The sequence below is a fragment of the Physeter macrocephalus genome, chromosome 16, assembly GCF_002837175.3.
Source record: "Physeter macrocephalus isolate SW-GA chromosome 16, ASM283717v5, whole genome shotgun sequence".
Lineage (NCBI taxonomy): Eukaryota > Metazoa > Chordata > Mammalia > Artiodactyla > Physeteridae > Physeter > Physeter macrocephalus.
The window spans coordinates 98,359,469-98,373,759 of NC_041229.1; the positions used below are offsets into that span (position 1 = coordinate 98,359,469).

At 52.4% G+C, this 14,291-nt stretch overlaps 1 protein-coding gene across 1 annotated transcript; it reads left to right on the forward strand.

Annotated features, from left to right (window-relative positions):
• The first annotated feature begins 9,326 nt into the window (after window positions 1-9,326).
• Window positions 9,327-10,659, forward strand: APLNR (apelin receptor). Its single transcript, XM_007124378.3, has one exon. The coding sequence runs from the start codon at window positions 9,404-9,406 to the stop codon at window positions 10,553-10,555; it is 1,152 nt and encodes a 383-aa protein (XP_007124440.1). The 5' UTR covers window positions 9,327-9,403; the 3' UTR covers window positions 10,556-10,659.
• The last annotated feature ends 3,632 nt before the right edge of the window (window positions 10,660-14,291 follow it).

Here is a 14,291-nt window from a genome sequence, read left to right on the forward strand (position 1 = left end):
CTCTAATCAGAGTCTAATTAGTCTAACCTAATTACTAGAACTATATATTTTATTTTATTTAAAACATTTTTATTTTATATTGGAGTATAGTTGATTTTTAATGTTCTGTTAGTTTCAGGTATACAGCAAAGTGAATCTGTTATACATACACATGTATCTATTCTTTTTCAGATTCTTCTCCCATATGTCACCGCAGATATTGAGTAGCGTTCCTTGCTATACAGTAGGTCCTTGTTGATTATCTCTTTTATATATAGTAATGTGTATGTATTAATCCTGACCTCCTAATTCATCCCTCACCCCCACCTTTCCCCTTTGGTAACCATAAATTCTTTTTCTAATACCTTATAAAATTGTCATGAATTTAAAAACTTTTTGTGAAATTACATTGGGAAAAGCATTTAAATATGTGTTTGCAGTAATAAGCTTTACTTATTACTTTATTTGTAAACTCTATTTATTTATTACTGTATTTACGTGGAGCTCTCGCGTAAGGAGAAGAGAAATCACATCCCTCCCGGTTCTACCTTGGGACCAAAAAAATCTGAGCTCTCCCCTTAGTACAGGCCTTTGGTTTAGACAACTGTTTCCTAATGAGCCTGCCCATCCCAAGATGGCTCCAGAGAGAACGTCTTAAAGCTCAGACCTGATCCTTTAGCTCAGCGCTGCCCCATAGGAATATATTGGGAACTACACGTGTACTTTTTTTTTTTCTTTTTTAAAAAATTAAGTATAGTTGTTTTTTTTTGCTGTTATTCTCTCTGCTTCTCATAGTTTCTAAACTTTGCACCATGAACATTATTGCTTTTATAATTTAAAAAACCTATTTTTTTTTATACAGAGTGAAGTAAGTCAGAAAAAACCTATTTTTTAAAAAAATTGGGAAGAATATTAGAAATACACGTGACAAGAGTTTCTATCCTTTACACATAGATGCTTTCATATGTCACCATGTAAAATGTAAACATTCTAAAATAAAAGTGGACAAAGGACATGAACAAGCTAATCACAAAAGAAATATAGATGCTAATGAACATGTGCACGGAAGTTCAACCTTAATCGAAGCATCATCAATTAAATAGTTAAAAAGTAATAACGAGATGAGATTGTTTGCTATTAAATTGGAAAATTAATGGTCATATCCTATGTTAGCAGTGAAATAAGCACTCTCATATACTATTGGTAGGAGTGTAAACTGATCCAAATTCCTGGAGGCGCATTACAAAACTTACAAATGTTCATCCTCTTAACATGGGGATATCATGCAAAAGAATTCTCCTCTGAAGAAAATCAGAGATATTCGCAAAAAGTTCTGCACAAAATACACGTGTACTTTTCATTTTTTCAGTAGTCACGTTCAAAAAGGAAACAAGTAAAGTTCCTTTTAATAATATACTTTATTTACCTCAATATATCCAAAATATTATCATTTGATATGTAATCAATATAAAAACTTACTAATGCGCTCTCTTATATTCTTTGCTTCGTACTTTGAGGCCCATCGTATATTTTATACCTGTAGTTCATTCCCAGTCGCCCTGGTCACTTTTTAGGTGCTTGACGGCTACTGTGGTGAGTGGGTAACGTAGCAGACAGTGCAGGTCCAGCTCTTTGGTGACACTTTAATGGCGACAGAACGGTGGTTGGCTTTCCCAGCCTTATTTAACTTTAGCCCCGTGACATTTGAAGCTCTTTCTTTCGCATCTCTGCGCTTTTGCTCATGTCTTTCTGCCTCCGTGGCATTCCCTCCAAGTTGGGTATTTTACCTCTACTCTCTTGTTGAACCTCATATCAACCCCATAAGGTAGATACTATGGTGACTCCCATTGTACAGATGGGAAAACCAAGGCTTGAAATGATTGGGCTGCTCACCCATGGAGCGGCTGTGCTATGCTCTGAACCAGTCTGCTCTATTGAAGGTAACACTGTCGAATGAGCAGTGATGCCCCATATTGGACTGGGAATGGGCTGTCGGCGGCAGGAGTGGGTGTCTGGTTAACAGAGGTATTCAAGAGGCCCCTGAACGATGGCCCTCGGACCGGGGTGCTGTCGAGGAGATTTCTGCTCTGGATTGGGGCAGGGTGGCAGGCTAATGGTGCTCTTTGCAATTCTGAGAATCTAGGATGTCTCCCTGTCCCTGGGAAGCGTGGACTCCAGCAGCCTGGATGGGCAGCGCTGTCTCCTGCTCTGGCCCCAGGCTGAAGGGCTTGACTTCCTCGGTTACTGGTGCCAGGCTGGCCTTCCCGAAGCTCAGTCGCCCCTGTGCAGCCTCTGGGCTGATGGCGTTGGTCTTCTCCCCTGGAGGGCTCCGCCCCACATCCTCCCATTGTCAGCACTGATACGGTACTTCGTTAATTTAGACTCAGTGTAAATATTTTTGGAAACACCCTGTTGCTCTCCTGAAGGCTGATAGGGCTGGGTGCGAGCGGGGGTCGGGTCCTGTCCGCCTCTTCCTGACCTCTTTCCGGCCTCTGCGCTGTTTCCTGTCCTGCTGCCTCCTGCCAGCCCTCTTCTCAGCCTCCAAGGAAGAAGGCTTCCTCTGGATGCAACCTTCAGGGATGCGAGGGGAAGACAGAGTGGCACAGGGCACAGTGTGCTTGATCCCGTGGGGACACCTGGAGGAATTCCCTTTCCCTCCATGGGCCTCAGTTTCCTCATCGGCAAAGTCAAGTATATGGAACAGATTAGTGACTGCAAGCTTTTTCACCGGCAAAGGCCACTTTGCCTGCTTTCCTGTCCTCCCCCCACAAGTGAGTTATCATTTGGGAGGATTCTGTTTATCTAGCCCACTCAGTTTATTAAATAATGATGAATTCATCTTTCTAGCTTTTATTCTTCAAAGCATCCTGAGCAGCAAGTAGTCACCAGAGTTACCACTTCGAGGTGTGAAAATCCAAGCTTGACATGTAGAGAGGGTTATCTCCTTAAGGGGGGAGGCGGGGAAGGTGTCATTTCCAAAAGGTTTTATGAAATGCTGATGCTGGCCCTGTGCTACTTCCTCTCCCCCATTACTCTCCTCTTAAGGCCCAGCACCTCAGCTTGGGAATCAATGGCCTCAATGCAATTTAGGGAGTCTTTTCTATTCTAAGTCATGGGAAACTAGCCCTCCATCCAGGTGGTCTTAAAGAAAGCCCTGACTTTATAGGGCTTCTGAAGTTATAGAAATGCTGGTCCTTCTGGCTGCAGCCAAGTGGTCCCTGTGTATTTATTAGATGCCCGCTATGTACAGGGTGGCATGCTACGTAGGGGGGGGGTGTGGGTAATGGTGGGTGAAGGCGTGAGAGGGGTGGATGAGGAGATGAGGAAAGGTTTCCAGATGCCTCTTACTCACAGCCTAACAAAAAAAACATTAGATGGCTTTTGGTGCCATGACGGGGAGAACGGATTCTGATCTGACCCTGTCCGTTACGGACTTCCACCGAGTCAGTCTGCTTCTCTCTTTTGACCTTTTTTTTATAAGTAAGTCATCTCTGAGCCCTCTACATTCCAGAGTAGACATTTGTAAGTTCTTTAGCTTTTTTTTTTTTTTTTTTTTTTGTGGTATGCGGGCCTTCCTCTGTTGTGGCCTCTCCCGTTGCGGAGCACAGGCTCCGGACGCGCAGGCCCAGCGGCCATGGCTCACGGGCCCAGCCGCTCCGCGGCATGTGGGATCCTCCCAGACCGGGGCGCGAACCCGGTTCCCCTGCATCGGCAGGCGGACGCGCAACCACTGCGCCACCAGGGAGGCCCTCTTTTGACCTTTTTAGCAGGAAATCCACTTCTTCAAACACCTCTGGGAGCCACTGCCACAGTTTCCGGAGTCACAGAAAGCTAGCTCTGGCTGGTTCAATGTCCTCATGTACCAACAGGGAAACTGAGGCTCAGGGAGGGCAAGAGCCTTGTCTAGGGTCACACAGCAAGCCAGTCATTCAGGTTTCAGCTAGAATGTCAGTGACTCCCAAGCCCTGCACTCCCGTGGTCTACCCTGTCAAAAATCATCCCCTTTCCGTGTATCTTCTCTGTCATTAGCCATAGATTTCATTGCATTTCCTTACTGCACATCTATTTTGTCTCCTTCCCGCCTCTAGGATGTACGTGCAGGAGATCGGGGACACGGTCTGAATTGTTCACACTATAGTAGCTTCTCAACAAGTATTTGCTGAGTGAATGAAACCGTGATCAAGATGGAATTGGGACTCATATTTCCTGGCTCCCAGGGCGGTGGGTTTTCCTGCATTTGCTGTCCCCAGAGCTCAGGAGATCCAGGAGTTCCGGAGACTGGCCTGGGAGTTTGAAGGAGCACCAAATGGCCAGGGGAGAAGGGGCTGCCAAGGGGGCTCTGCTTTAACGGTCAAAAGGCAGCTGGCCATTTGCTTTTGGTCAGATAAGCTGGGATGGGGAAGGGAGTGTGGCTGGAGGAAAGGGAGGCTGAGGACCCCGCCCGCTTCCCTCGCCTGCCCTCCCCTTCTCCTCAGATGACACCACCAGCTGTGAGGGACACAGCTGCTGCCCCTTGGGAAGGGGAGAACAGGGCCCTGGTGCCCTGGGTGAGTTCCGAAGCCGAGTTCAAAGCAGACCTGTGAAGTGAGGGGGGCTGCAGCGGGCAGCTGGGGGAGGAGGTGAGAAGTCAGCGAGGAGCAGAGAAAGCCCCCGCTTTGATGTCCTGCACCCAGGCTTGGGGCCAGGTCTGGGCGAGGTTCAGCCTCTCCCCTCATCCCAAGCCCTTAGAGAGAGTCAATTAACCGCCTTTCCTGTCCTCGAGGAGGCTGTTGATGCAGGTGCCTGACCCCACCACACACTACGTGCGCGAAAGCCGCGCTCGGCGCACAGGCGCACCCCGGGCGCGCACAGGTGCTGCCTGCTCGCTAGCAGCTCCACCCGAGCCGCAAGCGTGCCCGGTCACACACGGCCCGGGCGCAGGGCCAAGCCACGCTCTGCCTTCTAGGCCAGGGACAACCCTGGAGGTGGGGTGGGCGAGGGCTGTGGAGTCACTGGATCCCCCAGCAGTCTGGGCGCTCCTCAAAGGGCCCACAGCGGGTCTGGGGTGCTGGTCTGCCAGGCTCATCACAGTATCCCAAAGAAATCACCCAGGAGAGGGGCAAGTCCCCCGGGAAATCTGCTCGGCCTCTCCAGGGCCGGCCAACCCCTGTGGGGCGTGTGAGGACACTGGCCAAGGGTCTGGCCTTGCTGCTGCTTTGCCAGATGGCTCAGGGTAGGTTCTTCTGGCTCAGTTCAGCAAAAACGTGCCCTTGTTAGCGCAGTAGAGCAGCCCTGCCTGCGGTGAAGACCCAACCTTTTCTATGCTTTCCCCGAGAGCATTCCTTTGGTTCGAACTCAGCAGATATAGACCAGTGCCAAGTTCAGGGGGGACCGAAATGAAAAGCAGCCTCTGCCCAGGCACTCTCTGTCTGGAGAGGGCTAACTTCTGAGCCCTGGGGGCACGTAAGGTCAGCCTTCAGCTACTGGGCCCATTGGCTAAACTTTCATCTTCTGTTTTGGGTGACCAGGCGCCTTGGGTGTCAGGCGGGGTGAGGGAGCAGGGCTGGCTGATCCTGCCGCCGTTCAGGCTGCCGTGGCGGGCCACTCAGGCCATCCGGTTCCAGCTGGTTCTCGGCTGGGGGCCAGATCTTATCAGCACACCACCCTCTCTGGCCCCAGTCAGTGGCCCCCTCCCAGCCTTGGCTCCCTATTTCCCTCCCATCTCAGTGAGTCTGGTTCTTCTGGTGAGATTAACTGCTCCTCTGAGTCAGAGAGCCTGGAGGCCAGAGGATTAAAGAGATGAATCCGGCTCCTCTCCCAGCAGGGTCTCTGGGCTCCTGTTCGGCTCGGAATTCAAGTGGGAGCAGCCAGGAACAGCTGGCCGATTTGGGGGGACACTCTGAGCTCACTTGTTCACCTCCTTCTGTGTTCCTAACTGCAAAGGGCACAAGTGCCCACAGCTTTCTGAGAAAACCAGAGAAGCTCTGGATTCACTGGGGGTCTTGAATTTTTTTTTGTTTTTTTTTTGTCATTTTATTTATTTATTTTGCATTTACTTTTTTTCTCTTTTTTAATATCTTTATTGGAGTAGAATTGCTTTACAATGTTGTGTTAGTTTCTGCTGTACAACAAAGTGAATCAGCTATATGTATACATATATCCCCATATCCCCTCTCTCTTGAGCCTCCTTCCATTTGGCCTTAATCTTGGAAGGGCTGTCTCTTGTGACCTGACCTGAGCTGATTCCTGCACGACACCTAGGTCCCTTTTGATAGGTCAAGGTAATCGCTGAAGAAGTCTAACATGGCTGAAGGTTAACCATTTTCACCCAAGCCTGCTGTCAGGTTATAATGACAGCCCCTCTGCCACCTGCACAGTCTTCTGTTAGACAAACGTGCAGGAGCAAACAGGCCCCAAGCGATTCCCACCCTGTGTATTGTGAGATCAAGGGAGCCGCAGGTCTGGGTCCTATTGGGTGCCCGGACCACCATGTTGGAGACTGCCACAATTCCAGAGGCTGGTCCTGTTAACTTTCTACCTGGCATCAGGCAACTGGAAATCCTCTTTGGGAATAGCTGGTCACAGGGCAGTTTCTAGATCAGGCTAAGGTGCACAGACTATTGCCTGGCAGTGTCTTATACTCTGTTTAATCAAGAGTGGGGAGTATCTCGAACATATTTTAGCCAATCTATTTTTAATTTCACCCAAGAGAGCTTATTTCAAAGTAAACCACAGGTATCCTAGCACCATCCTACATTTTTATAATCTCTACAGATGGCAAATCCCCCAATTTAAAACGGGTTGGAGTTTTATCTCTGGGAACGTAGTGGTTTAGTTCATAGACTCAAGACAGCCTTGGCTCAAATTCTGATCTGACCTTGGCCAAGTCACTTCACCTCCCTGTACCTCAGTTTCCTGTAAATTGAGGTGAATGAGGGTACCTACTTTCTAAAGTGTTTCTGCTGATTAAAAGAGATCACGGGCCTTCCCTGGTGGCGCAGTGGTTGCGCGTCCGCCTGCCGATGCAGGGGAACCGGGTTCGCGCCCCGGTCTGGGAGGATCCCGCGTGCCGCGGAGCGGCTGGGCCCGTGAGCCATGGCCGCTGGGCCTGCGCGTCCGGAGCCTGTGCCCCGCAACGGGAGAGGCCGCGGCGGAGGGAGGCCCGCATACCACAAAAAAAAAAAAAAAAAAAAAAAAAGAGATCACGAAGACATATAAAATAGAAACTGTTTAGAAGAATGTCTAGCATGTAGTTAAGTGCTCAATAATTAATCCTCATGAGAAACACCAACATGTTCGCATCTGCACGTTGCCTTTAGGGAAAGGTCATCCGAGAGCCTCAGGATCTTCCTTATCTTTCTCTGCCTCTCCTTTCTTGCATCTCCCCAGTACACCCTGAGGCTTTGGCCGTGCTTGTTTTCATTTCCCTATCTTTGCATTTTATGTTTCTTCCTCCCGGCCTATCCTTCCTGTTTTTCTGCCTCCTTCGATTCTGGGTAAGCTCCCGTTCAAAGAGCACATGGCCTGGGGACATGTTTTACTTGTCTTGCCCTCTTATTAAAAAAAAAAAAATGGAATTAATTCCCCAAAGTTACAAATCTGGAAATTTCTCATAAAATCTGGAATTTGAAATTATGTTGAAAAACCAGAAGGCATGGTCATGGTCGGTTCCACATTTCTGTGCGGCAAGCGGAGACTGGAGCCCGGGAGTCTTCCTCTGGATAGAGTACGCTTCCTCCTCTTGCCAGCCTCCACCACTCCCTATTGTCTCAATCTGGTTGTTTTACCCAGATACATTCTCAGCCGGGTCCTTGTGAGTATTTGAGTTTGGGGTCCCTGTCTTAAGACCTCTGGAGAAGATTTTCTGACTAACTCTTGCTTGAGATAACAGATTCTAATTCTGTAAGCCTTTTGCTTTGAATGTGGCCAAGACTCATCTCCGGATTTTCCTTCATCTCACTCTTGCCCAACTTTAGATGGCCTTCTCCACTCTCAGGGGTGCATATTTTTAACCTTATCTTGTGCCTCATTCTCTCCTTCCTGCCCAGAGGTCCTGGAGAGGCCAAGAGACAGGGCAAAGTCAGTTTCCATGGGCTTGTGCCCACAGCATCTACTAAATGGCTACCCCTTTTTCTGCCTCTTCCTTCAGTTATGACTTCCTGACCCCCACATGCCCTGCCTGGTCTATGTAGGGCAGTAAGAACTCAGGGACCGAAATGTATCCTTGTTTTCACTGCATAGTAATTCAAACACTCGTTCTTCTATATAGAGCCTCCTCTTTTCACTCACTCCCTAATTCATCCATCCACTTACTTATGCACTCTACAACCGTTTAGGGACCACCTACTACCTGCCAGGCACTGAGTTAGATGCTTGGAGAAGAAGAAAAGCAAACAACAAAAGCAAAACAAAATTTATCCTGTGAACTTGGGCAAGACATTTACCTTGTTCAGCCTCCGTTTCCCCATAGATTTAACGGCTTGATTAGAGATACTTTAGTCTGAGGTTTTTTTCCTTCTGTGACTCTCTCCTCGACCCTCTAAAACTTCCTGTGCCATCTGAAAACTGCAATCTGCCAACAGCTTATGAATCGTGGAGAAATCCCTCTATAACTGGGTCTGTAGACCACAAACATCCCCACAGAGAGAGGGTCAAAGCCGAGGTGTAAAGGAGGAGGATGTGAGGGGACGGATAGAGTGAAGTCTGCTCGGGGTGGGGCTGGGAGGGCGGGAGGGGAGGAGGGGAGGAGGGGAGGACGGAGGAGACAGACCGGCCTACCAGGAGGGCATGCCAGAGGCTCAGACCATCCTGCGAAATCTCACACCCTCCTCGCCCCCTACCCTCCCCGACTCCAGCTCAGGCTGGGTTTCAATCTGCATAATTTGCCCCATTTAGAGCGGCTGGGAGGGGGTGAGAACAGGAGGGTGCAGAGGACTGAGGAGGGCTTCTCCAAACACCAGAGGAAACCGGAGGGAGAGAAACTGGGCCAGGAGGAGAGCAGGCTGCAAACCACAGATAACATTCTGCCCAGCACTGCAGGGGTCAATCTGGTCCACTTGCCCAGGGAGGAGAAGGAAAAAAAAAAAAGTGGGCTGTAACTTCAAGATCCTAAGACTCACAAGTGAGGGGCTGGTCTGGAGGTGGGAGGAGGAGGGGACAGCCGAGGAGGAGACAGAGACTCAGGAGGGCGCGAGGAAGTGTCTGAGCTGAGGCTGGGGCAGGGCGGGAGTGGGTGGAGGGAAGCCTGCAGGACGGAGGCATCCTTCGGGGTCCAGAGGAGCCAGAGGCAGCTCCTCCTGCTGCCAGGAAGGGCTCTGGACCCCTCCAGCCCTTCCCGCCTGCCCTCTGAGGCTCCAGCCAGCAGCTGAGGGCACTTGCTGAGTCGGCGCGACACAGCCACGGAGCTGGTACCCCCGGCACCCCCTGCCCGGCTTCGCTCCCCAGCATGGAGGAAGGCGGCGATTTCGACAACTACTACGGGGTAGACAACCAGTCTGAGTGCGAGTACGCAGACTGGACGTCGTCGGGGGCCCTCATCCCTGCCATCTACATGCTGGTCTTCCTGCTGGGCACCACGGGCAACGGCCTGGTGCTCTGGACCGTGTCTCGGAGCAGCCGCGAGAAGAGGCGCTCGGCCGACGTCTTCATCGCCAGCCTGGCGGTGGCCGACCTGACTTTCGTGGTGACCCTGCCGCTGTGGGCCACCTACACGTACCGGGACTACGACTGGCCCTTCGGTGCCTTCGCCTGCAAGCTCAGCAGCTATCTCATCTTCGTCAACATGTACGCCAGCGTCTTCTGCCTCACGGGCCTCAGCTTCGACCGCTACCTGGCCATCGTGAGGCCCGTGGCCAGCGCTCGGCTGAGGCTGCGGGTCAGCGGGGCCGCGGCCACGGCCGTCCTGTGGGCGCTGGCCGCCCTGCTGGCCATGCCGGTCATGGTGTTCCGCTCCACGGGCGCCATCCTGCACGCGGAGAACAGCACCAGGGCGCAGTGCTACATGGACTACTCCACGGTGGCCGGCCCGAGCTCCGAGTGGGCCTGGGAGGTGGGCCTGGGCGTCTCGTCCACCGCCGTGGGCTTCGTGGTCCCCTTCGCCGTCATGCTGACCTGCTATTTCTTCATCGCCCAGACCATCGCCGGCCACTTCCGCAAGGAGCGCGTCGAGGGCCTGCGGAAGCGGCGCCGGCTCCTGGGCATCATCGTGGTGCTGGTGGTGACCTTCGCCCTGTGCTGGATGCCCTACCACCTGGTGAAGACGCTCTACATGCTGGGCAGCCTGCTGCGCTGGCCCTGTGACTTCGACATCTTCCTCCTGAACGTCTTCCCCTACTGCACCTGCATCAGCTACGTCAACAGCTGCCTCAACCCTTTCCTCTACGCCTTCTTCGACCTGCGCTTCCGCCAGGCCTGCGCCTCCGTGCTCTGCTGGGGGCGGAGCAGGTGCGCGGGAGCCTCCCACGGCAGCGGCGGGGAGAAGTCGGCCAGCTACTCTTCGGGGCACAGCCAGGGGCCCGGCCCCGGCAGCGGGAAGGGCGGAGAGCCGACGCAGGAGAAATCCATCCCCTACAGCCAAGAGACCCTCGTGGTTGACTAGGGCTGAGATGGCGGGCGCCTGGTGCCCTCCGCCCGGCCCCGGCCTTTGCCCTTTGCTCTCTGAAGGCCGGGTAGCCGGGGGCACCTCCTCTCTTGCACTTGACTCCTTTCCCTGCTCCCTGCCTCCTGCCTGCGTCTTGTCCTCCTTTTCCCTTCGCTCTGGTTCAGAGGTGGGTGGTTTAGTGGAGAGAGACGGAGCCCTGCAGACCCGGGCTCGGCCGCTCCGTCTCTGTGAGACTGACCTTGCCCCAGTCTCTTAAACTCTCTGAGACTCAGTTTCTCTGCGTGTATAAAATGGAGAAACTAAAATGAGGTGTGTCCTGGCTCGGTAAACGTTCGTTTGCCCCCAGCATTTTTCTTGGAGCTCCAGCTTTTTTCCTCCCGCCATCTCCTTTTAGGTTTCTTGCCCCTCTTCCTCCCCGTGTTTCCCCCTTTCCGTCTGCCATTTTCACTCAGAATCCTCACCTCCTGGCGCCCAGTCCCTCTCCCATCGCGGCTTCCTCGTTCAGTCCCTCCTTTCCATTTTTACTTCTTTGTTCTGAAGGGCTCCTAAGGGTTAAGAATCCTGAAGCCTGCAAACACTGCCCCCGTTCAAGCTCTTTGCCCTGTTCCCCGGGTGCCCCGGGCGGGAATGGGGGGAATGGGAGTGGGCCGGGCAGGAGGCGGGCTGGGTAGCAGCAAAATCACTGCTCCTGTCTCTGCAGCTGGGGGCTCCAGAGCCTCCGTCCACATTGGAGCGGTTTGCTGTCATTTCAGGCACTGGAGGTCGAGCCATCCATGAAGGGGGCCTCCCTTCCTGCAGCCCCTCCATGATGCCAACTAGATATGCTTCCTGCAGGTTTCCTTCGACCCTTTTGTGCATCCTCTGTTTTCTGCGGGGACTGGAAGGCAGTGGGGTTGATGAAGCAGCAGGCTTCTTGGTTTCGTGATGTGGATATGGGGACCTGGGAAGGGAAGATGGAGAAAGAGGGGGAGTCTGCATGTAGTCTAAATGCTGCTTGGGGTCCCCCCGCCACCAAATCCCCATCCCTCCAACCTCCTCCAGGACCGTGAGCTGCAGGTCGCTCCCTGTCTCTCCATCCCACCCCGACATCTCCAGGATGTTTTTCTTGGGCACTGGTGTGAACGGGTGCCAAGGGTCACTTGGGTGGGGGTGGGGGTGGGACGCTTGCTTTGCGCGTGTACGTATGTGTAAACAAGGATGAGCAGCACATGAGGAGCGGTGTGCCTGTGTGACTTGTCACTTGGATGAACTCACCCCCCCCCCCCACTCTCCACATGACCTGGGAAGGGAAGATGGAGAAAGAGGGGGAGTCTGCATGTAGTCTAAATGCTGCTTGGGGTCCCCCCGCCACCAAATCCCCATCCCTCCAACCTCCTCCAGGACCGTGAGCTGCGGGTCGCTCCCTGTCTCTCCATCCCACCCCGACATCTCCAGGATGTTTTTCTTGGGCACTGGTGTGAACGGGTGCCAAGGGTCACTTGGGTGGGGGTGGGGGTGGGACGCTTGCTTTGCGCGTGTACGTATGTGTAAACAAGGATGAGCAGCACATGAGGAGCGGTGTGCCTGTGTGACTTGTCACTTGGATGAACTCACCCCCCCCCCCCCCACTCTCCAGATCTCTGCTCTCCACCCAATATCCCTGAGGGAAGAAGGGACAGGCTGAGGCAATTTAGAATAAAAATGAGTGCACCCCCACTGGATTTGGGGGCTCTGACGGCTGGTCCGCCCTTTAAGAGAGAAGTCTGTGTTCGTGCCCAGGCTTCCTGTAGGGAAATCCCTTCCCAAAGCAGCTGGCGCCCAAAGCTTGGCGAAGTCTTGTGCTCTGGGTCCCTGTACCGCTGTCCCTAGTTCTAGGGAACTAGGGAACTAGGCAACGGGAGCTTCCCTTGACCCCTTTCCCAAGCCTGCCAACCTTGCTTTGAATGTATAAGCATCTCCTTCATCACTCTTTATTTTTCCAGGGTCAGTAGTCCTGTTCCTAAAGGGGGACACCTGCTTGCCGTGTGGTGGAAAGCACTGGGTGGGTTTTGTTTCTCACCTGCCGTCAGGATCAGACCGCTTGGCTTCTTGGGGGGCTGGTAACAGGGACTGGAGCAGGCAAGACTGGTGGCAGGGCAGCCACACCGCCAGAGAGGCTTTGAGGATGAAGGTGCTTGTGGGGCCTTTGTGCACTGAGGGCAGGGCGTGTATGTTCCGGGTTTTGTTCTTGGAGGACTCTGGACGTGAAGGACAAGACATGAGCCGTGGAGGCAGGAAGAGCCCAGCTTGATGTCAGTGGACATCTTGACCTTGGATGGGATGGCGCCAGCTCTGGGAGCGGAGGGAGGGGAAGAAGGGAAGGGCCTGAAGCTTATTCTTCCCATCTCAGGCCAGAATCTTCCACAGACTCACTTTCTCAGTCCAGGGCTGTGCCCAAAGCATCCAGTCAAGGCTGGAGGAAGCTCCCAGAAGGGAAGAGGGTGCCCCCCGAGGCCCCATCGGTGATCCTGGACAGATGGTGGAGGAGGCTGCCGGCTGCCCCACTTGCCCCTTCTTTGGAATGTCTATGCTATTTTTTGACCTTGTTAGTCACTGCGGTTCATCGAATAAATCTTTGTGTGTGTGTGTGTAACTATTGTGTCTGAAGCCTTTTCTCACACTAGTGTCTTGGGATGAGGGAGGGACCCCTAGTTTGCGAATGTCATGGTGGGAAGTGGGACGAGTAGGCTGAGGGGAGCAGTGGGGAGAAGGGGACCTAAAAGGAGTCGAGTGGGAAACTGGAGAGGAAGCTGGGGGCGGGGGGCGAGAAGATGGAGAAAATAGACACCAGAGAAGGGACAGGACCGGAGTGAGAACAGGGAAGACAGAGGAAATAAAGGGACAGGGAGCAGCTAAGCTTTTGTGCTCTGAAAGCCGTGGAATCAGTGGGCACACATGTTGGAGCCCAGAGCACAGGTCTAGGGGAGAAATACCAACATTTCTTCCCATGGAAGTAGACCTATCACTCATTCATTCATTTGCCCCTTCATTCATTTATCATCTGCTATTGACTCATTCATTCATTCACTCATTCAGTATCACATGAGCATCCATTCAGTCCTCAGGTGGTCACCATCTTCCACAAAGACCTCCAAGTACTCATGATGTTTGCAGATGACTCCAAAGCAATCTCCGTAGTAGAACAGAGAGTAACGTTTCACCACCATTCTCTCCTTGAACCATTGCAGCCCTCTGAGAGGGGCATTTTCACCTCATTTTGCTAATAAGGGAGTGGAGGCTCGGAGAGTTTGGTCAGGTACCTTGACCAAGGTTACACAGCGAGTACATGGAAGAACAAGGCCCGGAGCCAGCTGCCTCTGTCCAACTCCAAAGCCCACGTTCTTAACCAGAGTTTCTCCAGAAGTCCAAAGGAGGCAGTGCCAGGTGGTTGGGATGGAAAGTGAGATCTCATCTGTAAGACGCCTGGCACACGTGGAGAGCCCTCAGTGAAGGGGGCTGGGGGTTGGGAGGGGAAATGGTGGAAAATGCATGAGAGAGAGAGAGAGAGAGAGAGAGACAGAAAGAGACAGAGAGAGACAGAGAGACAGTGAGAAGACAGAAATAGAGACAGAGACAGCAAAAGAGAAACAGAGATAGAGAATGAAGAAAGAGTAGAGACAGAGAGAGGGAGGAGGTAGGTGGGAAAAAGAAATTGGGAGGCAGGGAGGGAGCTGGAGGATGGGGTATCGGTGTTTGTTTTCCCCCTTCTGAAACG